At 42.5% G+C, this 24426-nt stretch overlaps 1 protein-coding gene and 1 non-coding gene across 2 annotated transcripts in view; one reads left to right on the top strand and one right to left on the bottom strand.

Moving 5' to 3' along the window:
• Positions 1–988: 988 nt before the first annotated feature.
• LOC111079806 (intraflagellar transport protein 46) lies at positions 989–3297 on the bottom strand. The gene is made up of 2 exons (XM_022375114.2): positions 3082–3297; positions 989–2363 (listed from the first exon to the last, which is right to left on the bottom strand). The coding sequence occupies exons 1-2, from the start codon at positions 3280–3282 to the stop codon at positions 1272–1274; spliced, it is 1293 nt and encodes a 430-aa protein (XP_022230806.2). The 5' UTR covers positions 3283–3297; the 3' UTR covers positions 989–1271.
• Positions 3298–3944: 647 nt separating this feature from the next.
• The window catches only part of LOC111079150, a 37217-nt gene continuing 16735 nt past the window's right edge, over positions 3945–24426 (top strand). Inside the window, exons 1-2 of the transcript XR_005968162.1 lie at positions 3945–3959; positions 5717–6615. This is a non-coding gene — a transcript (uncharacterized LOC111079150). The remainder of the gene's footprint in view (positions 3960–5716; positions 6616–24426) is intronic.

The following is a 24426-nucleotide window of genomic DNA, read 5'->3' on the forward strand; positions in this document are numbered from 1 at the left end:
TGGCATGTTGTTTGTCCTTTTATTTTACTTTAGCAAAATAAATGAAAATAATATGTGTTTAAATTTGTGATATTTCATCCTTTAATTTTACGGCATATACGGCTATTATATTTATGAATATTCAGCGCTGTAAAGATATTTAATACGTACTGCACAGATATTATGGTGAGCTAGAGCCAGAGCCAGAGCCAACATGCCATCTGATTTATAAATAATTAATATACTTAAATATCTATAATATAATTACATTGTGCGAAAAAAAAAGGAAAACATTTGAGTGTATTTTGCAGGGACAAAAATTGAGCTATACACTACACATCCCCATACCTAAAAATTTACAGTATACTGCCAAATAAATTTAAAAAATTCAAAAACCCCAAACTGGGTACTTTTTGAACTGTCTTAATTTTCATTTTTTATTTGCAGAACACATATTCAAAACAATTAATGGATTGCAAAGGGAATTATATGAACTTTAATAGTATTTTTTGTTCGTGTGGCTACGCTGGCTGTACCTGAAGATATATTGATCCAACGTTAAAGTTTGCTACCATTAATAATATTTTTTTTTTTGTTTTATATGAAATATTAATTCAAATAATTCGATTTTAAATAATTAAAATTCATTTATATTTCTTATTTGTGTTATGTGTGTGTGTGTGTGTTTGTGTTTCTTCTTTAGTTTGTTGCATATGAAATATTAATTCAAATATTAAATATCTATTTATGTATTTATATTTCCCTGTTCCATGTGGGTTACCCTGCCATTTTTACACTCCATCTGTAGCTCAAATTAATCAGATTTTCCTGCATGCTCTGTCACTTACAGATGTAATGCAGCCAAGTACTTGCTGGTTGCTGGTTGCTGGCTGCCCTCATTAGCCAAAGCAAACACTTCCTCGCCAGAAATGGAACTTATAGTATTTTTACCTTCAATCAAGGCAAACGCTCCCCCCAGCACCATCACCATTACCACTACCTTTCTCTGCTCTCCCCGCTCTCCCACTACATCAAACAAGCAAGTTATGGGCTGACCATTTTCCAAACGATTTAATGCCAGAATAGAACAGAGCAGAAGCGGCGGCCGATGTCGATGCCGTGGCATCCGTGGCATCCTGTGTTGTGGGGGGGGGGGGGGGGCAACAAAAGGCAAACAAACGGCGTCTGGCTGTCACTTAATCGAAGCCATTAGCGTTATTAGTGGGGGCAGCCACGCAGCCACGCACCCAGCTCCAACCTGTGTACTGCTCATCCGCATTGGTATTTGCCAGCTACTCCCATGCCTGGCTGGCGGCCAGGTACAGGGCAAAGAGCGTCTGGACATTGTGTATGTAGTCCGCCTGGGAGTCGAGGGGTCCCTCGATGCCGAACCTGTCGCACAGCACTCGCACATAGTCAGCCAGCGGCAGATGCTGCTGCAGGCAGGAGCGGTACGCCTCATCCAAAGCAGCCTTTGTCTCGCCATCGGCATAGGTGCGTGGCCAGTCCTCGAGCAGAGCGTCAATGTCCTTGCGCGGCTGGGCATCGTACATGGATTGGGTCATGTGCACCTGCTCCACCTCGCCGATCCACTTGTCAATGTCCTTGGGCGATCGCGCGACGGGCACCAAGGCAGCCGAGGCGGCGTGCCGCCGATTCCTACCCCGACTGCCACTCAACACGGCGCGGAGTTTCATGTTGAGCAGACTCGGCTCGCTCTGCGTGCCCGAAGGCTCGTCCAGCAGCCACAGACCCAGCCGCTCCAAGTGCTCGTCCAGCTCCCGCTGACGCTGTGGCTGGAGCAGCGGCGGAGCCTGCACCTTCAGCAGAGCATCCACATCGCCCACAGCGGGCACGAATTCCGGTATGAACGGCTGCAGGTGATACGGCGTCTCAATCGTCTGCGGCGTGTACTTCAGTATGTATGGGAATATGTCCTTGAGGTCCTGCTGCAGCGGCAGCTGTTCCCACTTGTCCGGCGTCAGATTGAAGGACGGCTCCTGTCGTTGGCCAGCGCCTGAGCCCGACCCTCCCTGGCCGGCACTGCGTCGCTGCTGCATGGGCAGCGCCAGCTTGTGATGCGGCAACTTGGTGCCCGGTCCTGGTCCTCCACCTACCGCTCCGCCGCCCAGTGTTGCCTCATCGCTGCCCGAACTCATTTGATCGTCCTGCACCGGCTGAGGCTTGGCATTGCGAGTGCTACCTGGTCGCGTTTGGGGCCTGGGGGCTGTCATGCCCATGGCCATGCCCATGCCCATGCCCATGCCATCGGGCAGTTGCATCTCGCTGTCATCATCGTCCTCGTCGCTGTCCTCGGCCTCGTCATCGTGATCAATGATGTCCTGCAGCAGACCATCGTCATCGTTGGAGTTGTTGCCCTGCAGCTGATTGGGGGGGGGGATTGGAAAGTGGATTCATGTTTAAGAGATGCGTTAGCTGAGGCGAGTAGCTGCGGTAGCTGGGGGGATATGTAATTGTGGAAATTATGGTGAGTCTGCGATTGAGAGGTAGGCAATAAAGAGAAGAAGTAGCCGTAGCACTAACATGGCAGGAATTGATGGAGTAAGGATGTACACAGTCCGCGATGCAAGGCTAATATATATAGTAAGATGAGCAACGCCCAAACAATTTTTTGGCACACGAAGCAAATTTAATGCGATAGAATAATACTTTTGGGGATCATATTCGCGCTATTTGGATTATAAGGAATATAATATTAATTGGATATGCAGAAACCAATGGACACATGGAACAACAAGGGAAAGGAGTGCAAGAAATGAAGCTAAAAATGATTCCTTGATGGTAGCGAGGAGTCTGAGGCATGTCTGTCTGGCTATCGAAACAAATCCAGCTTTAAATACACCTCACTAGCAGACAAGAAATGTGGGCATTGATAAACGGAAATGCAATGCGATACCTTCCCAAAATGAGGGGCAAAATGTGCAGCTAGAAACAAAGACAATTTTCAAGGTTTTATTGTTGTTGTTTTTATGAGTTTTCTTTTCCTAAATGTACTCTGCTTTGTCTCCTCCCTCTTGGGCAGAACAACTCCCATTTGGACAATGTGCCATTTAGGCCCCACTCATTACCCCAAGCACTCACCATTCTTCGATGCCTGCCCGCGGCTGCTCTTTGTCCACCTCTGCCTTCTGCTGCTGCTGCTGCTGCGGCTGCTGCTCCTGCACCACTGGCACCTCTTCTGGCAGCAACTGCCGCACCGAGTCGCGGCTCCATTTGAACGCTGCTCAGATGCTTGGAGTCGCCTCCGCTGCCGATTGTGATCTCCTCGTCGTAGTAGTTCATGGCCACAGCCGGTGCCGGTGCCGGTGTCGGTGCTCTGCCTCTGCTCCGCCTCTCGAGTAATTTTCTTGCACTTCTTGCCTGCCGCTTGGGTTTCCGCGGAATCCTCGCTGCACTTGCCTCACTGCATTGACAATTTTCCGCTCCTTGTGCAGGTGCAGAGTGTCCTGGCAGAGTCCTTCAAGTCCTCCTTTCTTCACGCTGGATTTTTTCGTTTATTGTGAATTTTCTTTTCTGTTTTCCTTTCTGCTTTGGCTTGCTGCTTACCTGAAAAACTTGTCAATTGCTTTGGCAGTGGGTTGTCTTGACAACGGCACCCCGTCCCTCCCCCCGCATCGTGTGGCAATACGTATAATTGTTTGCTGCCTGCAAAAACATTTACGGCCAAAACAGTTGCTCTTTGTTCTGGGCAGATACGATACCCGGGAACGGGCCTCCGCCTCTGCAGGTCTGGCTCGCTATCGGCTTTGGTTTTAATTACATGAAATATTTAAACCGATTTCCCATCATTTGCAGTCTTCAGGCATTTATATAGCCAGCGGCTACTGTTTCTCGGCCAGTTTATTGTCGGGTCTTGCATTAACGAAGCAGCCAACTGTTTCGGAATTTCAAAAAGGTTTTGTTAAAGGCTTAACCTCAGGAGGCTGCAATTAACAAGGAGGCGCCAGCTCCGATTCGAGGTATGTCCATCCAGATGAGGTGCCAGCTATAACAATTAGCAGTTCCAGATGAGTTGTTAAAGGAATATAGCCTGTCAGCCTGTCGCAGAAAAACATATGTGTGGTTTCCTGTGGTAGGTTTCCTTTCTTATTTCCGAAAGCGTGCTTGAAATATCCTTAAAAAATACTTCCCACGACCATAAACTGATAGCAAAGAGAGGGGTTTTGTTTCTTTGTTTAAGAGATTATTTTCCAAAGATAATAATCTGTAGAGGAACAACAACACACCGACGATAGTAGATATCTGAGCAGACTATAAGGATTAATTTAGAGTTCGAAGGAATGTTGCAAAGGAAATTTTAGGATAATTATGCCGAAATGACACATGGTACAAAACACACAGATAAAGCTAGAGTATTCATATCCATTGCCTTGCCAGATTCCATCAGAATATTCATACATTTGAGTCCAGTAAATCTCTGTACAATATGTATCCGTACATTTAGCAAAAATCTCTACTATTCAGTATTATCATCTGGATAACATTCCTAATTAACTACAAGGAAATTGAGGAATTCCCTCCCTATCAGCTACATACATATATCTGTATCGACAAGATTGCAACTCATATCGGCTAGCCAGAAACACTGATGGGTGAAACTGATGGGTGAAACAGTTTAAATTAAAATAAATGAATCAATTTTCTATAATATGGGCCTTTGTTAAAGATTATTTAGCATTATTTGTATTAATTATTAATATTGAATAAATTCTCTTACATTTTACATCCCCTTCATCGACGGCCATGTCACCCATTCACACGACTTACACTCAAACTCGCTCTTATTTTCGCTCTTGCTCACTCACACACTTGCAAAAGCGTCGTAGTTGAGAGAACCAGCACATGCACACACACTCCACTCAAATGCGAGAGACGTTGACAGTTAACATAGCTCACGCAACAGCGCTTGTTTTGCTAACATTTTTCGCTCTCAATTCGTGGGGGTTTTTCAAAATTTGCTCTCTTTTTAGAGGTGAAGAGAGCGTTTTTGTGGTGTGAGAAACATGTATTTGTATGGGAAAACATTCAGCAACATGGGGAAATGAAGAGGCAGCATTGCTGTGCAACTTTGGCCCGAAATGTGCAACAAGTCTGAATACCTAGGAAAAATGGATATTATGGACTTGAGATATTGTTTGTAATATCAGGTTCCAATTAATGCCAAAACTAGTCAGTCTCTTTTTTAGAGACATCAACGAAATTTTGTAGCTCACGGGCACCAATAATGGGTATCAGAACCGGGATAAATGTATTTAGAAAGCACAAAACATATGCATTAATAGGTATAACACATGTCAATCTAGGACAAAATCATAAATAATGTTTCAATGGAGCTTGGAACAAAACATTTAACACAAATTAAAAGATATAAGGTATACAAAGGTACATACGCATAGAAGAAACTTGGTTGACACACACACACGTACACACTTAACTTATATGCTTTGGCCGTTTTCGTTTGAACCTTATTATGTAAGCAATCCAATGAAAAAGAGTTCTGAAAACTAACCTATCCTGAACAAAATTTCTTGAGGAATTGGATAAAATTATTTGTTTAGGGCTGAGAGGGCCAACTAGCTAGTAATATTAAACGGAATATCAAAATCATGGAATACGATTTCCATCAATAAAATAGAACGTTAACCCATTGTCGACCAGGGGGTATTTAATATTTCCACGAAATTTATGTTACTTTAACATATTTTACGCATTACAGGTGAAAGATTACGGTGGTCATTTTTGTTTTGTAAGTTAAGAGGAGGATGGAGCTACAAGCAGCCTTTACAAACACTATTATTTTCCTCGGCTTATAAAAGGGTGCTCAACTATTTAAAAAGAGGGGTGTTAAGTGGGTTAAGGCTCGTTTGATCGCCGGTTGGAATTTTCTATCGTTATCGTAACGGTCGCAAACGGTTGTAAACAAACAAAATTTAAGCGAAGTTTTTGCTTTTCGTCTCATTCCGTTTTTGAATCTTGCGCTGTTCGGAACGTTTTGCCAGTCCAGTCGTTGCTCGGCGCTGCCCTGAGATAAAGACACATTCCCAAGTTTCGTATTTCGTGTGAGCGTAGTATCCGTGTGCGGTTGTTCCACGAGCATTGTTCAAGTGTGTGAGTGACCAGCAACAACCTGCAACAACAACAACAGCGTGCAACAAGAGCGTTTGCCACTAATTAAATGCTGAATGGTGTTTCTGTCAATTGAATCTGTACGATACGACTTTTGATTGAATTAAAATACAACAAATTACACAAAAAGTTAAAACAAAAGCAAAAGCAAAAAAAAAAAACAACAACAACAACAAACAAGCAGCAGCAGCAACACCATTTCCAATTAACGGTAATTAAGCCGGTGAGGTCGCGATAATTTTCCTCATTTTCCTGCTTGTGCGATAAAAGATTGTATTTTTGAAACACACAACACACTCTTTTTATTTCGGGGATAATTAAAACCGAGAGTGGAGTGGATTCGAGTGGAGTGTGCTGCGTGTGTGTCGCCCCTCCCACAGCCCACTAGTGCAAAAGGGAAACAATTTTCATTAAACCGGCGCTAAAAGGATTACTCACCCGTTCATCTTCATCAGGAGAAGGCTCCAAAAACCCTAGCACCGAAAAACGGTAAGTTTTTCAGAGGGCGACAGAATGGGGAAATGGGGAATTTAACCCACCCACACACACACACTTCCGCTGCGACACGTTTCGCGCCACGTTTTTGGGTCTTGCAACAGTTAAAAAGGGTTGAGCCGAGCTGAGTTGACCATCCATCCGGCTGGCAGGGTCAACATGCCATTGTTGAGGTTAAACTGTGCCCTGAGCCCTGCCGGAATTACAATCGCCCAGCCAGTGAATCCCCAGAATTCCGACCCCTCCAAACAATGAAACACACGCCAAACTTTTCGGCAATAAAACGAAATTGTTTTGAATTATTGAGATCTGAGAGTGAGTCGGGGAACGGAAACGGGGACGGGGAACCCTGTGTAACCGGATGGTCCTTTTCGGTGGGTGGGCGTTTCCTTTATGCCAATGCATGTATTTTATTTTTTTTAAATATAATTTATTTTTGGCCGAGCCGAACCGAACAGAGCCGAACCCAATCCCAACCGCTGGCGTCCCACGGAAAAGGACTCTTATAGGTGTCTGGGGGCATTAACAGTTAACATGTTTGCGGTACTTGATTGGTGCCAAGTCTTTTTATCAGCCCATAAAACGAAAGGGGGGCCACCAAGTGTGCCAGCAAGTGTCTGGTCTCTGGTCTCTGGTCTGCCACATTTTCGGGGCATATGTTTGCTCCCCGGGTTATGTGTGCGTTGGGTGGGGTGTGGCCTAAGGGGGTGGAGCGCCTTGAGTGGGGTTTTCGCAAATTGGAGAAAGGTTTTACAGAGTTCAACGGAGTAACGACCAGTTTATCAATTCTGTATGGGCGCTGCCTTGGTCGCAGACCCGATAAGACTTTTATTTTATGTAAATGCAAAATCGTTTCGGTTCAATGCACTAAAAAAACAAAACAAAAAAACAACAATGTAGGAGATATACACACTCCTCAAGGAGAAGAGATACTGTTCGGGGGGAGTGTTATTGAACTGACAAATGGATTGGTGATGGGACGAAAGAGTTGAAAGGAAGGAAACCTTCTGGGAAGAATTCTGTAATTGAGTCTTAGAGTTGCAATTCGAAACGATAATTGAATAATTCTTGTTCTGAATCCACAAATTCTAATCTCTGAATTCTTTCACTTTCTTAGCTTAGTCATGAAATTCTGCATGACAAATCGCTAATCAAATTAAAATTTGTTATTGTTTCACATTTTTGCATTTAATTCTTAGAATTTCTTGTTTAGTCTAGCCAAAGTTTGCCATACCATTCAGCTTAAAGTAAACCAATCATATAATAATATCAAATTACAAACCAAGCAGCCTTTCCAACCTCTTTATAACCTCTTCAGAAACAATCCACTAAAACACCATCAATATACACATTAGGGCCCTTCAATTTGCCAACAAAAACCCAAGACAATTGCAAGCTGCCAACAAATATTGAGACTCATTTACTGGCAGACTCAGGAGCATCTAGTTTATGGTCCATGGAGGTCTGCAGCTCTGTGGTTATTAGCCAGGCCCATTCAGAGTCAGCAGCTAGCATTCGAGCGCCCTGCGTGGCTAATTAATTTCCATTCAACTAAATGGAAATACGTAAACCATAGAATGCCGCAAATTAATTTCCAGACTGAATGAGATGGAAACAGAGTTGAGGTGTGGGCTGGGCTGGGCTGGACTGGGAAAAAGACAGACAGATGCTGAACAGACGGCAGCAGTCAGAACTGCCAGGAGTTATGGCAAACAGTGTGTTGCGAAAGTATCCACATATAATTGTGTGTGGTACACTTAATAGGGAATGTTCAGGCTCAGTGTTTGGGTTCCTATTTTTGGGTTCATATTTTTGTGATTTAATTTCTTCTTTATTGGAAGCTTGGAGGGTATCAATAAACCCCAAAACAAACCATAATTCAAGTCAAGTAGCTTGATAACAGAACTACGTTAATTCGACAGCTGCACTTAGACGGGAATTTATTTTAGTTGTATTTTTAGTACCGCTAGGATACCGGTATACTGTTGGAAATACTTGACTTAGCCATAATTATGCTGTGAATAGTTTTGAAGAATTTTTTGGTAGTTGAATAAATACCTAAAATATTATTTAAGATCTGCGATCATGAGTTAGAAATTCTTTCTGCATTCCACACGCTAGAAATCTCCATGAACAATCCATAATTTAAATTAATTTGCATTAACCATATCTGGAATTTTAAGAGTATATAAAAAATGGAACTCCTATGAGAGAACCTCTTCAGTATTTCATTTTATTATTTTTTCTTTAATAAATATTATTCTGGGAGTAATATGCTGCAAAGATCTATCAAATGATCATTGCCTATACTTCTATAACACACTGTGCAGTGTACACACTTTATTAGATTTATCTGCGGGTAATATAAATTCCTTAACGTCTCTCTGTCTCCCCTCCTGTCGTCCATTTTTATTTGTGGTCAGGCTATTTCGGTTTATTGTAATTTTTGATGGTCCAGTGGCAGCTATGGTTGGGCTTGTTATTTGGCTTCATAACTAGCGAAGACTAGCGACGACTGGCGACGACTTTGACCCACAATTTACTCGTGTATATAATATACTAAGTGTACATAGATAGACAATGTACAAATGTGTAAGTGATTCTATTGTTCCGCTTGTACTTTGGAACATTTCCCAAGGCCCGAAAGCAGACAGACACACTTTCGCTTTTCATTGTTTCTGTGTGTCTGTTGGGGGGCCTTTGCTCGCCTTTTTTTTGTGTGCCCCGCTAAAGGAAATAAAGGAAAAGGCAGGGAAAATGTTTGCTTATCTCTTTGCCTACACATTTTTATGTGTGTTTTGCTTTGTTTTGTTGGCGATGGGTGTCGAGGCTTGAGAGGATTCCGCTCTTTTCCGGATAATCATCAGCATGCACGGCCAGGCACCAGCCTTCATTTTCCATTCTCCATCCTTCTGCCGCATGCTGCCACATGGCTCCCCCAGCAAATTACCACCAAGTTCAGGCGAAAGCGAAAGCAGATGGAAACTCTGCTCGGGGGGGGGGGTCACCGTAGACCATAAAAATGGAAAACTGTTCTACAGTTGAATGAAACTTTGTCGTAGGCAGCAGACTTCCACTTCAACTTCCACTTCGTCTTCGAATTATGGCAGATTGGTTTTTATTTAAATTAGTTTTAGATTCCTTTTGGGCTTGCCTCAATGCTCACTGAACTGTTAAAACAGAGACGGGCAAAAAGATACAAAAATTGATTTTCACTCACTCACTCCCCTTAGTAGCTCCCCTTTTATGGCCAACTCAGCTTGTCCCTTAACCAAAAAAAACAAGTTCCTAAGAAATGTGTCCCGCTCTGCCCCGGCGTTGAATAAATAAAATAAATAAACAAAATATACCACGAATCAGATTTCAGTCGCCCTCCGCCCCACCCCTCTACTACGAGTATCGATGACAAATTGCACATAATTTTTGCCGTCTGCTGAGCAAATGTTTTTTCGAGAAACTCTTTTGGTGGCAGCGGCACCAAATCCGGCACGGTTTGTGGATTTCTTATTTATTTATTTGTCTATCTATCCAAAGTGTCGGAACAGGCTCTGCCCTTGTCACAAGAAACTGCTAAAAAGTAATAACGACAGTTTATTAAATGCCAATTGAGATCCATTTCAGTGATATGAGAGAAGGGATATACCGTCCTCATGCCCAACCCCATCCCATGCCACCCATCATGCATGTTGGCAAAACTTTTTGCCAAAAAAAGAAAACAAAACTCTTGATTGTTGGGCAAAGAAACTTTTGCTGTTAACCTTTTCGGTTGACCTGAAGCCTCAACTGCTCTTCCTCATCAGCATAATCCCCCCAGGGGGAGGGGCGCCAAAACAAACTTTCCCAAGAGCCCAAAAGAGAGAGAGAGAGACAGAGAGATGCCCCCTCGGTTATTCGTTGTATCATTTATCACAACTTGCACTCTGAAAATATCGTTTTACAAGGCAAAGGCACAGGCAAAGCCAAAAGAAAAGTGAAATGAATTATGTGGAAGGCGATGAAGTTATCAGCGAGCTATCATTGCCCATAGAGGCGGAAGGTGTTTGGCTTGTCAATGAGATTGATTATTCAAATGAAGGGCGGGGGCATAGAGGCGCCAACTTTTGTTGAGGGGCTGCTGGCTGTTGGCCAAACAAATGGCAATTAATAATGAATGAATTTTCAAAGTGTTTGCTGAGGGTGCAGCAGGCATGCAGAGGGAGAGAAGGTGTTATGAAATTTACTAACTAAAAAATGTTTAAATGTGTTGAAAGTTGTAGATGGGAAGATGGGTTATGGGAGCAGCTGGTGTGATCTTAAATGAAAGCAACAAATAGGGAGCAGTGGCAAGATTCCTTGGGAATCAGCACAGGACTTCAAGCAAGAACAAAATCAAACTATTCTGCGTCAAATTAGTATAAATTTCTCTTTCCAAAACTCATTTAAATCATTGCTAAGCCCAAGTAGATCAAAACACCATCAATTCCCGTTCAAAACTAAACCACTCTTTCGCACAATTCACCAGCGGAAAAAACGCGAAAAAACACGCTGAAAAATAAGACAATCTCCTGCCAGAGCAATCCCAAATGATACGTATAGTTTGTTGCCTAAAGTTAGCTTTTTTCTCGAGTCTGCAACTTGTTAATAAGCAATTTCTAAGCAAAGTTTTTTGTTTTGTTGTTGTGTCTTTTGATTGTTATGTCTCCACCATTCATTCCACTTTATCATATCTCTCTTTCACTGCCTGTCATTCTCTGGCATTCCAATAAACAGTTTTTGGTTGGCCTTTTTTTATTCTGTGCTGTGCTGTACGGTTCGGTTATGTTCTTTTTTGTTCTTTATTCTTTCACAAGCATGGTTGGTGGTATTATTATGGTGGGTGACCCATTTTGTGCGGCATATTAAGTGTGATTTCCAATTACCAAATTACTGACCTCAAATGTGATTACTAAACATGCTGCTATGTATAACCACTACATGCTGGATTTTATGTACATATATAGGAAATTGCTTTATCAGCTGAAAAGGCTCTGCAAGAAAGAATTGTTGGAGCCACAAGAATGGAAACCACCAAAACCATATCAATATCAGTGAAGGTGTGTGTGCGTGTGGGTCTAAGATATGTTATCTACGAGCCCATTCCATTTCCCCCTGCCCCTGCCTTATACCCCTTTCTATGGCCTAACATTTGATGCGTAGCAATTCAATGAAATTGCTGTCGATTAATTTCAGTCCACCATATATCATATATCATATTTTTGTATATTTTTGGCGCTGTGCAAAAATTATGAGCTCATCAATATCAATGGCCTGGCACAGGTTGAATACTTTGCTTTATTTATATAGATTTATCATTAAATTATATATATATTTACCCTATCCGCCGCGTATGTATGTGCTCTATTCCCTTTTTCCCTCCCTCCTTGTTTTTGCACATTTGTTGAGGCAGTCAGTTGTTGACTGTTTCGCTGACTCAACGGCCGATTCTGAGTCTCTTTCCTTATAATTCGTTCTTTCCGCTGGTTTCTGATTCCGATTCTGCTTCTGCTTCTGATTCTGATTCTGACTTCGTTTTATCATTTTGATGTCATCGAGCGGGTTTTTGTGTGACAATAAAAAATGCTCTTACGGTGCTTTCATTTCTTCTCTTTTTTTTTGGACCTTTTTCGTATGTTCTTTAAACAATTTTGTTGTTCTCTTTTTTTTTGTGGCACATTTATTCTCCTTTTCCTGTTGTTTGATTTATTCGCTGCAGCGTCATCTGCTCGTACCATAATTTTAATTAAAAAACGCTTAAAATCCTTTCGAAATTGTTTTCAAAAAAAACTTTTTTTGGGGACAGATAGAAAGAGGGGGGGTTGGGGTACGAGGTGACTGAGTGTCAACACGTGCCAAATTGTTTGTGTGCCTTTGCTCTCGTATCTGTGCGAAGTTTTTTTTTTGTACGGGTAAAACTTTTTCACTTCCACGCAAAGTGGAAAGCTGAAGTTGCAGCATGCCCCCAAAAGTATCTGCAAGATAAAAAACCTTTGCAAATGCTGAAATTTAAGTTCCCAGTTGAAGTTTTATGCGCCATGCAGTCGGTTCTTGCCTTTATCTTGTTCTTGTTCTTGTCGCTTGTTTTTGTTTGTTGTTGCGTGACACTCTCTGCCGCATTAGCATTAACAAATAGAGAGAGACAAACAGCCAGACAAACAGACGGACGTACAAATTCCATAATTGCCCAGGCAGGCAGGGGGCTCAAGGGGGGCTGGGATGGCTGACAATTGTTTGAGGTTTTGGGGTTTTGCCTGCCTTCATCCCTCTCACTTTTACACGTCTAAAGGGTTCGTGGTGGTGGTAATGGCTGTTTGGGGGTGCGTCACCATGGCGTATGATGAATTTAACGCACGTGCATGTCACACGTCACACTCAGCTTGTTGTTGTTGCTGCTGCTGTTGTATCGTTGTTGCTGGCGACTCCACCTCGCGCCAGAGTACTTGTTGTTGTTGTTTTAGTTGTATGTCGCCCATGTTCTTGTTGCTGCTGCTTGTTATAATTTTGTTATCCTGTCAGGTTTCGCCGATGGCGTTGTCGCGTTGACAACATGCTGCACGTTTGTGCCACGGGTTCTTGCCCCCTTTTTCGATATCCTTACAATTAGTGCAGCAAATTAGTTTTGTCATTGAGTTGCTTACCCAATGGAGAGTAGCTGTTGCCGGAAAAGGGTTTAGGATTAGGTTATAATTGAGCTAAGCGAGCTTCCTAATGCAATTTGGCTGCTGGGGAGGGAGATGGTACCCAAAAAGACATTTTGAATGTGCATTTAAAGCAAAGGTTCTTATTGTTAGGGTGGGGTAGGTAGGGTAATGCTTTAAACATTATTATGCGTCTTGTTTGGCGTTTTATTCTTCTATTTTAAATATTTACTGACATCGAATTCCATATTTAGCTCATTCCAAAAGCTATTTGAAATATACCCAAAATTCATTGAGTTAATCCAGAATCCTAGCTAATATATTAGCTGGTAAATCACCTACTAGTTAGGGTATTTCCACATTCAGTGTTAAAAATATTCGCAGCCTTGCTCCAACCGAATTCCCAGTTGTACTTTTATTTCTTCTACCGCAGTACTTCCTGCTGTTTGTTCGTGCATATTTCAATCAAATTTGTTGTAGCGGTTGCTGTTGCTGTTGCTGCCCTGCGGCTTACAGAGCGACAAATGCAGAAATTATCATACGCACCGTTGACCCACATTTTTTAAACCAAACCCCCAAACACCCTTGAATAAGAGACACAAAGACGAACGAGCCCACATGGTGAGGCAGGCAGGCAGCAGGCAGGCAGCAGGCAGGCAGCAGGCAGGCAGCAGGCAGGCAGCAACCAGGCAGAAGAGTCATTCTGAAATAATATATTTGGCAGCACGTGCCCATAGGGGAGAGACAGAGAGAGAGAGAGAGAGAGAGAGCCAAAGACAGGGCTGCCATTCATTATGCTTAGTTTTTGGGGCGCGGCTGTGTCCTCCGTATTGTGGCGGGGCCGGGCCGGGCTGGGCCGGGCCCCTCATGAATTGGGTCAGTCTCGTCCTAGTAGGGTTTCCCTTGCAGTTTCCACTACAGTCGACAATATATGTGGCATAATGGAATGCCATTTTGCAACGAGTTGGTTTCATATTTTCATCTAAGTTGCCGCTCGAGGGCATGCCCCTGCCCCGTTCACCGATTCAACCATTCTCTCTCGCTCTCTGTTCTCTCTGTCCTCTGTCTTTCCTCACAAGAGGACAAAGGCATGACTTTCTCTGTGCCCTGCCACTTGAGTTTGCTTTTAGGCGCTTCGGCTAATTATGAGGAAAAATACTTGCAACATCTGCAGTGGCTGTGTCGGCGGCAGTGTCGGCACTCGGCACTCGGCATTCACCACTTCCCCTCAGTTTGCTAGATATATCCTCTACAGGAAGCCAAGTGCTGCTGCTGCCGCTGCTGGGTGCTGCTGGCAAGTGCGAAGAGCTCTCTGAGGATGCATTTTATTTACGACAAAGCTGTGTGGCTTGCCGCCAGCTGTGTGCCACAGCATTTGATCATTTAGGGGCTGTGGCAAGGTAAGGGGCAGGGCAAGTGCTTGCCAGTGCTTGAATTGTCAAGGAAATTTTCCAAGGCATTATCCATTGCAGGTAAAAGGAAATTAATTTAGCTTGAACCGACTGAAGGTCGCAGTTTTTTGTGTAAGAAATTGTTTCCCCGTTTTCGCAGGATAAAATCTGGAAAGATTTCTGTTCATTTGCCATGCAAATTCCATAGAAACTGGAACTACTTGCCCATTGCATTTATCTGCTATGCCAAATCTATATATCAAAGCGCCAAAGCTACTTCTCTGTCCCCACTGCATTCCTCTAGTCCTAGGCCCTATGGAAAGCTGATTACTTGAGCAGCTCTACTCGTAAATGCCTTGTCTTTTCTTGTCTAATTTCTGGTCTTTTGTTGTTGCGATTTTGACAGCTCTGATGGCCATAAAAGGCAAAGCAAAGGCGACTTACATAATCCCCGCCAGCCATGCCCATTGAGCATTTCTCGCATATGGCGTTGCTGCCGCCTGCCGCCTGCCCCATTGCCCCATTGTTTCTCTGTCATTATTAATCCAATTAGTAGTTGTAATAGAGCAGGCACAGGCACAGGCACAGGCCGAAGCCCAAGCCCGACACCCGCAGTCGCAGTCGCAGCGGGGGCAAGCGGGGCCTCCTAGAGGCGGCGTCTAAGAGAGTGGAAAGTCGGTCGGTTGGTCGACTTGGTTGCACAACGCAAAAACAAAAAACAAAAAAAACGTGCCCAAAAGGAAATTAGGTCGCTGTGTGGCACGAGACCGCGAATGCGAGAATCGAAACCGATTTCGGAGTAAAAGCCAACAGAAGCGGCAACATGTCAGGGGTAAGCTGCTTAACAGCAGGCACTGTGTCAGTCTCTCTCTCTCTCTCTCTCACACTCTCTGTCTCTCTGTCTCTCTGAGTGTCCCTCGGAGTGTCTGTCGATGTTAATGATGTGGGCTGATGACATAAGCGGGCAACGTGCATCCAGAGGGGGCAGCCAGCTGCACTCTGCTCCAAAGCCTTGGCAAAAAGGTCAAGTTCAAGTCAAAATTAAACACAGACTTATAGACGGAGATAAAGATAGAGTTTCAGTTATATGAGCAGCTGCCTAAGCGGTTTTTCAGTGCTTATCAACTAGAGGGTGATGGGTTTCCCCGCTTCCTAGCTGGATATTGGAATTGTTTAAGTGGGCATTTCTGAGGCTGCTACAGAGGATTTTAATTAGTAGCTAGATGTATTTATTCCGGATTAAAATAAGCCCACTAAATTTGTTTCTGATCATACAAAATAAACATTAATTTTGGTAAAGGGTATCTAAACGCCTAGGCTCCAAATTTAGCCTCGTTCCTAGAAGTATTTACCTTTAATTGGGAGTACTACGTCTACACTTGACGTCTGTTTATTTATAGTTTAATTATTTGCTTGTCTGCGTCCGTATTCCGCCTGTATTTAGACAAGTGTTCGGCCACTTTTTTTTAATGAATTTAGCCCAAATGAGCGGCCATTGTGCGAGACGTTTATGGGGTTAACGATTGTGTGAGTCTCTGTTTTGTTTTATCGACTGATGACGGAACGTGCCCCATGAGTGATGTTTTCTGTGTAAGAAACAAGTAACAATAATTCTAGCTATTTTTATTTGCTTTGAGAATTTTGCATTTGAGCGTGCGATAAAGCGAGATTGGGAAATTCCCTTAAAATGCTTAAAAAAACTGAATAATAATATGTAGATTATTTTGCATGTGTTTATTTCCTGTTGGGAATTTGTGCTGGGCGATTAAAAATTTTAAAGCAACTGATAAAACAATCAACTGCATGTTATAATTCTATAGAATTTTGTTAGGTTCGAATCAGAGTATTTTAAATATATTTTGCATGAATTCAAGACCCTAGGACTCAAAATATAGGAGCCACAGATCTCAACCAAACTGCTTGCTATCTCTCACCATGCTCCAAGTGTTTGTTTAGCTAATGCCAAACATATTTATTTCCAATGTGTGAACTATTCCTTCTGGGCGCAATCTCAACAAACTGTGACCTGCTACCTGCTCAGCATTTTCCAATATTTACACACCTAACAGAGCCAGCCATCAATCGCATTTTGGTGTTAACCTCTGACACTTTTTCCTTGGGCGCAAGCAGCACTGAAGAGTTTGTCTACAGAGAGACCCGTGACTAATCGCCGCAAAATGCAATCGCTGGAAATGTAACTACAGAAACAGAAACACAGACGAGACGTGGCCCCCCCCAGACCCTACACACAGATATGAGAAATATTAATCACCCCGAGAACAGAAAACTGGACAGGGAACGAATACATAAAAAGAGAGGCCAAAGATTTCAGATAGAAGCTCATAGAGTAGAGAAGAATGCCATTCGTACTGGTACTCAAATGATTGTGTGGTTGGCTGGAAAGAGTAGAAATTCCTGCACATAAAAGTGCTTTCATATGTACATGAGCCATTGGCATTGATTGAAGCACACACCCACACACTGGCACTGGCACTGGCACTGACACTGACACTGGCACTCTATGACTCGAACTCGCACTCTTCTGGGCACATCTGCAGGCATTATTTGCATAAGTTGTTGAACTTTAGATAAACGTTTCCATCCAGTCGTCTGTCGTCTGTCGAGTGTCGAGTGTCAAACTATCTGCTGCGACCCCTTGGGGCTGTGGGGGCAGGGTATAGGTTATACCCAGGAAAGTGCCACAAAGCGAGAGTTTTAATTTAGCTTCGCCTGGAGCTCAGCTCAACTCAGCTCTCTCAAACTCTCGAGTGGCTGTGCCATCGATAGAGTTATTGCCTCGAATGGATCCATTTTGATTTGCATAAATTGCCTCGGGCAGTGGTGGGTGGGAGCGAGAGACACACAACTTTTTCTACCTAACGAAAACTTTGCCACAAATTGCTGCACAACCTGTGGCAAGGAAACCTCGCCTACAATTTCCCACATAAATGTACAAAAAAAAATCAACACAAATTTTAAGCTTCAACACGAACGTGACGTGACATTCATGAAAAAAAAAACGTTTGGGGTTAAGCAACAATTTTCTACAAACATCAAAAATGTGAACAAAATTGTTAAATAAAAGCGTACATTTTTGTTGTTGTTGTTGTTGTTGTGTGCGCATCAGTTGTAGATATTCTCGTATCTTTTCTGGTTAAATTTGCAGCAATGTTTTTCGCTTTACTTTGATTTGATTATGGCCAGAGAGATGCATACGGGAAATGCATGGCATTTTTGTGCTGAATGAATGGGTAGATACAAAAGAAAATTATTGTAAAATTAAAAGAAGATATTTATGCACTTAAAATAAACTAGAAAAAATTTAAGCTAAAGGTTTCAAGTACTTGCAGTTGGTAATTTAACCTGCTATAAAATAAAAATAATTTACGTAAATTGTCACAGCTTTGGTACATAATATAAGGTACATAATAATACGTATTCTTGGTATTCCCCTTTCTCCAAAACTTTGCCTTTGTCGCTGACACTCTCTCTCTACTCGCAAGTGAACGCATTGTTCTTGTTAGTCAGGCGTCATTTTTGCTTGTATTTCTTTGTTTTTACTTTGCTTGAGCTGTCAACATTTTCGGGGCCCACAGCTTTTGCCTTGCTCCTCCAAAACAGCCCACTTCGCCTTGTTGAAAAGTATTTTTACTGATAAGCAGCGAAGCAGCGATGAAAGCGGAACACAAACCAAAGCAAACGAAACCAAACCAAACCCCAAGCGACATTATCATAATTGCTTATGCTTCATTACATATTTGCGGGCGAGTACGAGACTACATGGCGGTCATACAGATAGGCTTAAACAGGGTCTCCTCCATGCCCCCTGCCCCCTGTCCACTGCCCCCTGCCGCTGCCCAACGAAGCGAAGAACCTAACCAAACACGGTAGTCGAAGCAGCCAGCCAGCCAGCCCGCCAGCCTTTTGTCGACTCAGCTCCGCGAGTCAGTGGCAGAGAGCCCTGGCAATCGGCTGAATCTGAATCGAGCTGAAAAAGAAAAAAAAGAAAAACATAATCATTGAATAAACAAGCTGATAAAACAAAAGCCACATAAATAAGCGCAAATATTTGAGACATACGGAGAGGAGAGCATACGGTCATGTGCCGCACACATAATGGCTGAGACACAGCTACAGCTACAGCTACAGCTGCAGATACAGATACAGATACAGATACAAAGTTACAGATAGAGATCGCCAAAAAGAGCCCCAAAGAGGATTCGGAATTGGAAACCAAACTGCAACTTTGACTGGAAGTCACAGCCAGACTGGAACACCTTCCCTGTCCACCCCACCCCGGGCTCTTTTTTTAGTCGGTCAGACTAACGGTAACGGCATGTCCGGACTGCGGACTGCGGACTGAGGCACAGTTACGAGCACGCCCAAGAAGGGCATGGTCTGGTCGCCATAGACAAAAGAGCATCCATCCGCATCTAAAAATCATCGCCATGTGTGTCCATTCGCTTTTTTTTTGTTCCCCTCCCCACCTCTTTTTTGTTGCTTTGCTGTTGCTGTGTAGCTGCCTTGCCCCGTGACTTGGCGATTTTATTTTCGCTCCATTTGTGGCCATAAATATTCAGTCAAGTGTCATCGTTGTGGCATGTCTAGTGGAGTTGGAAATGAAATAGATGCTGGCAAAAGAGGACGGGAGGGGGTGCCTGCCGAGTGTCCGCTAGCGCAGAAAAAAAAAAGCGAAGCGTATGAGAAGGCTTAAAACGAGTTAAGTCACTTCTGTGGTCGCGACCAAGTGGCCTCCTCCTCCAAACCTCCCTGCAGCGCTACCCGGACCTCCAACTCTGTCCAACTGCCAATTGTGGCAGCGGCAAAGATTGTGCCCCCCAATCGTTGTTGTTGTGGCTGGCTGGCTGGCTGGCTGGCTGGCTGGCTGTGTGTGACCGCAGCTGAGACCACGACCCGCAGGAGTTGTAGGAGGTACGAAAAAAAATTATTGAGAACCGAACAATGTGGCCAACGCACAGCACAGCCACACATGGGTCCAGCATGGGGCTTAGGGATAAAGCAGGGGGTGTATAGAGGGGTGGGTAGAGTTATGGCAGGCATTCCAAAAGTGCTTGAAATGGCTTAGGGCCGTGCCGCTGCGTGGGAGGGTCGATGAAGTTATCAGCGAAGCCAAGTGGATGAATAAATTTAGCCAAGTGTTGGCATAACCTGTAGCCAGGCAAGCAGTGAGATTATCATCGATAAACACGAACGATTGTTGAGTAATCGAAGGGGAAAAACGACGCAAGACACGTTGAGAGATTTGGATTTGAATGGAAAGGAAAGGAGAGCCATGGCAGCAGAGTTTCTGACAGAATTAATTATCTTAGTTAAGCATTCCGTCTGGTCTGGGAATATATAAACCAAGAGAGATGACAGTCACATAAAATAATAATCAAACGACTTTACTTAGGACTCAAAATAAGTGAATGATGGAAGGAAGATTGCAGCATTTAACAGGAGGGAATCCCCTAGCATTTAAGGCAAAGTAATGGCCAACAAACTGCCCAAGCAACCCTCTCTCTCTCGTCTTCTTCTCCAGCAGAAGTAGGAGAAACACTTGCGGAAGTGCAATGCATGTAAAAGTCATGAATATGATGAAGTATTCAAAGCAGCTCACAGACACACTCACGGACTCTTATGCGTCGGTCCTTGGCCTGCACAGGAAGCTGCCAGGATTAACAGGCCACTTGAACACGATTAAGCCTGAAAGGATAAAGAGAGAGAGTAGAGAGAGGCAGGCAGCATAGAAGGAGAGAGCAGGCAGCACTCCAGAACGAAAGAGTTATGGAGCGATGCTGTCGGGGAATATTTTACGATTACTAATCATTGGGCACTTATCAGGCAATGACCATCAGTCTCCGCTCCGACAGATAGCCAGAATTATTATCTCTCTGCATCTCTCTCTCTCTCTCTCTCTCTTCTATATACTCCCTCCGTGGCGCTCTCTTTTCGCACGTGCTCGGGGCTTAAAACGTTTCCTTCACGCTCAATTTGCATACATTTCATTTGGGGGCCTGAATGTTGCTCAATCTTATTCTTGCGCTCTTTCCAACCACTCTATAGCTTTCTCGTTCTAACCCCCGCACCTGACACTCACCGCCTTGGGCGAATATTCATTGCCTGAATTATATATTTGTTTCTTTTCGGCTTTCTGGCTTTCGGCTTTTGCGCTGCTCAAAGTGCACCGCGGCTGGGTCACGTTTTTGATATTTCATTCAATCAAAACAAATTGCTGGCCGGACCAGCAACCAGCGACCCAGCGGCTCTTAAATAAATAAAAATACATATAGCCAAAAAGAAACCAAACCAAAAAAAAATCCCCCCCAATGGCCAAAATCTTTCTCTTGCGGTTAAACTTTTTGTTCAGGTCGTTAGGCAAACGACCGTAAAATATGCCTCAGATCATAAAGGCACAAAATTAGATTAAACATCATAAAAATCGTAAGTCTCCAGTCAATTAGATTCTATACGTAATGTTCCAGGGGGGTAGTCGTGGGCGTGGGCGTGGGCGTGACCCCCGAAGGAGTTTTAAAAAATTTACCAATTCTTTTCCAGGCACTTTGCTAATTGACAATTTCCAGTCCACTAACGGCAAAAACTTTCCTGTACGCGTTTCCTTTCGCGCTGCTTTTCCTTGCCGTAATAACCCCAAAGTCAGTCATTTCGTCTAAGCCATTAAAAAATTAATTGGCTGGCTTCCCTTCAGGCCAGAACACGCCCCATACATCGCACTAATGCCGCTTTTAGCCAAGTTAAATGCTTCCCACCAAAAGCTCCAAGAGAACCTCCTCCTCCTCCTAACCAGACGAAGAGGAACAAGAGCAACAAACACACAAAAAAAGGGCTTGTCCGTCGTCACAGTCGTACCAAACCCAAACACATAAAGAGCGAAGCTCCCAAGAAACCAGCGAAGAAAAGCTAGCCAAAGTAAATGAAAACAGGCAAGGAAACAGTTTAAAATTTATGCCAGAAGATTGAATACACTGATAGAAAAAAGGCATAGTAAAAATAACTAAAATCGTATTTGAATTTAAAATGCCATATTTAAATACAAACATGGTAAAATTTAATAGAATTCACATTGATTCAAATATAAATGTATTAAAAATGCTTTTTTAATACGGTCATATTTAATCTAAATACAAAACACTTCAAAATAACTATAATATATTAAATTTGTAGTTTAATATGTTCCATATTTTAATTGAATATTATTATGACTTGATTTCAAAATTTTTTTTTTTAAATCCAAAGGAAAAACTTTTTTTTTCCAATATTCCATATTAAATGAAATCAAATATTTTTTGTATTTATTTTAACTATGTTTATATTATTTTTTTATGTCCCTCGAATTTCCAACTGGTTCCAGCTGCTGCTGCCTTGAATGCACAGGGGCATTATCACAACCAATACAGTTCTACTCATGTTGCGATTATTTCTAGTTGAAAACTTAAACCAATTCACACCATGAGGACTTGAAATGTAATTTGCGTACGCAAAATAATAACCAATTAGTTAAAAATGAATATAAATATGAAACATATTAGATTTAAACATTAAACATATTAAATTTAAATATGAAGCATATTAACATTAAATATGAAACATATTAAATTTGAATATGAAACATATTAAATTTCAATATGAAACATATTTAATTTAAATATTTCTATATTAATATCAAAATTTAAGTGAAAAATATTTAATTTTAATACAACCACTCTTGGATGAAAATCAATGGCATAAATATTAAAATCTAAGTGAAAATATTAAAATTTCAGGGCTTTTTTCTATCGGTGTACTCTCAAAGCAGAGTTTTGATTGTTATTTGTTTTATTTTATATATCACATATTTCCGTATTGCATTTCCCCCAATAATTATGATTAATACAATAATCGGCTTAGCTCTTGAGCTTTCCTCTCTGCTAACTTTAGCCAAACCAAATTAAATATCACGAACTTGCCGCACAATCCCTTCCTTCCGCTTCTCATTACACCCACTTGCCAGCATAAAAAGTTAATGTACCCCTTGGCCCTTAGGGCATTTGAAAAGCGTTTAATCTTGCCACAAACTTCTAATTTTTATTGCTGCGCTTTTGTTGTTTTGTAGCTTTTTTTTTGTATTTTGTTTCTATTTATTTTCAACAGTTGTTTTTGCGTGGCTCGTTTTGTTCGTTTGAGTGGTGGCTTTTTTGCTGTTGTTTTTTTTATTTTGCCAATTGTTTGCCTGACCTTTTGCGGCGACTTCTCCAATTATGAACTGTGGCTATCTCTTTCGGCTATCACTCACTCACTCGCTCACTCACTCAATCATTTGAAGCTCAATTTGGCGCAATTTTGTATTTGGTTTTTGCTAAATTTGTTCCATTGTTCGTTGCTATTTTTGGCGTGTGGGTTGACTGCACTGACGCAAGCATTTCCCAGCCAAATAAATATTATAAATATACTATAGATTGCTTATAGATATTATATGCGATTGCTGCTCTTATCTGCTTAGATAAGATACGATTTTTGTGAATAATTCCTGCTTCCGGTAATGCTGGTGGACTGGACGGACGACCTTCCGGAACCTGAACAATTGATATCAATTAGTGTGTGTGTGGCAAAGTGAATCATTCATGAATTCCTAATTGATAAGTCAAAAGGTTCTCTGATTAAGACCAGACAAGAATAGTTGATTCAGAGAACATGAAAGAGACTGCAGGAGAGCGAAAGAGAGGGAAAGAAAGAGGCAGCCATGGAGGCAGGGTCGAGCATTGCACTTTTGCGTATATTAAGTTGTTCGTGTGGCACGTTTCTCACATCATCAGCTGAAGTTGACGTTGAAGTAAGGCATTTTTATGCACTTCATTTATGAATGACAAGCCATAGCCCATCTCTCATTTCCCCAGCTCTTAGCTCCCATCTCTCTCGCTCCCCATCAACCAACGTCAGGGAAAAAGCGCAAATGCAAACAGAAGGAGAGACCAGAGACCCTGCACAGGCAACCCTTAACCATATAGTGCTCCCTGTGTGTCCTGTCCTGCCAGACAGTGTGCAAAATTTTAATGAGTTGGAAATTTAATACCCAGCGAAGATTGCAGTATGATGGGGCTGGGCTGGGGGACTGCCACGGACTGCGGTAGGTCAGCCCAACGAAGCGCAAAGCGATTCAATTTTTCCCCCAAACGAACTCTTGAATTTTTCATCCAATTTCGCATTCAACTTAATTGGAAAAAAAAAACAGAGCGCAGCAGCCAGTAGCAGCAGTCCGGAGACTTACAACTGGCGGGGCTCACCTTGAACTTGACTTTTGCCCTGAACTAGAGATTGCCGCCATTTGATTTGACTTTGTCTAAGTTTATGAGCGACTGTACTGGAATATATTATAACGTAAATTCACAAGCAGTTTCAGTCGTCAGTTTTCATATCAGTGAATTTGCTGCTTCCGGCTTTTGCGGTTCGGTTCCCTTCTTCACACAATGCGCAATTTCTCTCAGATAAATCTTTGTGCAGTCGTCGCCATTTATGTTTATTTTTAGCTAATTTTGAACCCAATTCATGTGCCTTTTCTCTCTCTCTCTCTCTTTGCAGTTCTTGCTGTGCTTTCAGCTTCACCGGAAACGTAAGTTGCCCCAAAAATAAAATAAAAATCATTTAACCCAATTTCCGTACTTTGTGCAAAAATTAAATTTGAAACTTGAAATTTTATTACGCAACTTCATGTGCTACGCTGCTCATTTTCATTATCATTACGAACTCGAGTCACATGATCTTAG

This window comes from Drosophila obscura, unplaced genomic scaffold, assembly GCF_018151105.1.
Source record: "Drosophila obscura isolate BZ-5 IFL unplaced genomic scaffold, ASM1815110v1 contig_37, whole genome shotgun sequence".
Classification (NCBI taxonomy): domain Eukaryota; kingdom Metazoa; phylum Arthropoda; class Insecta; order Diptera; family Drosophilidae; genus Drosophila; species Drosophila obscura.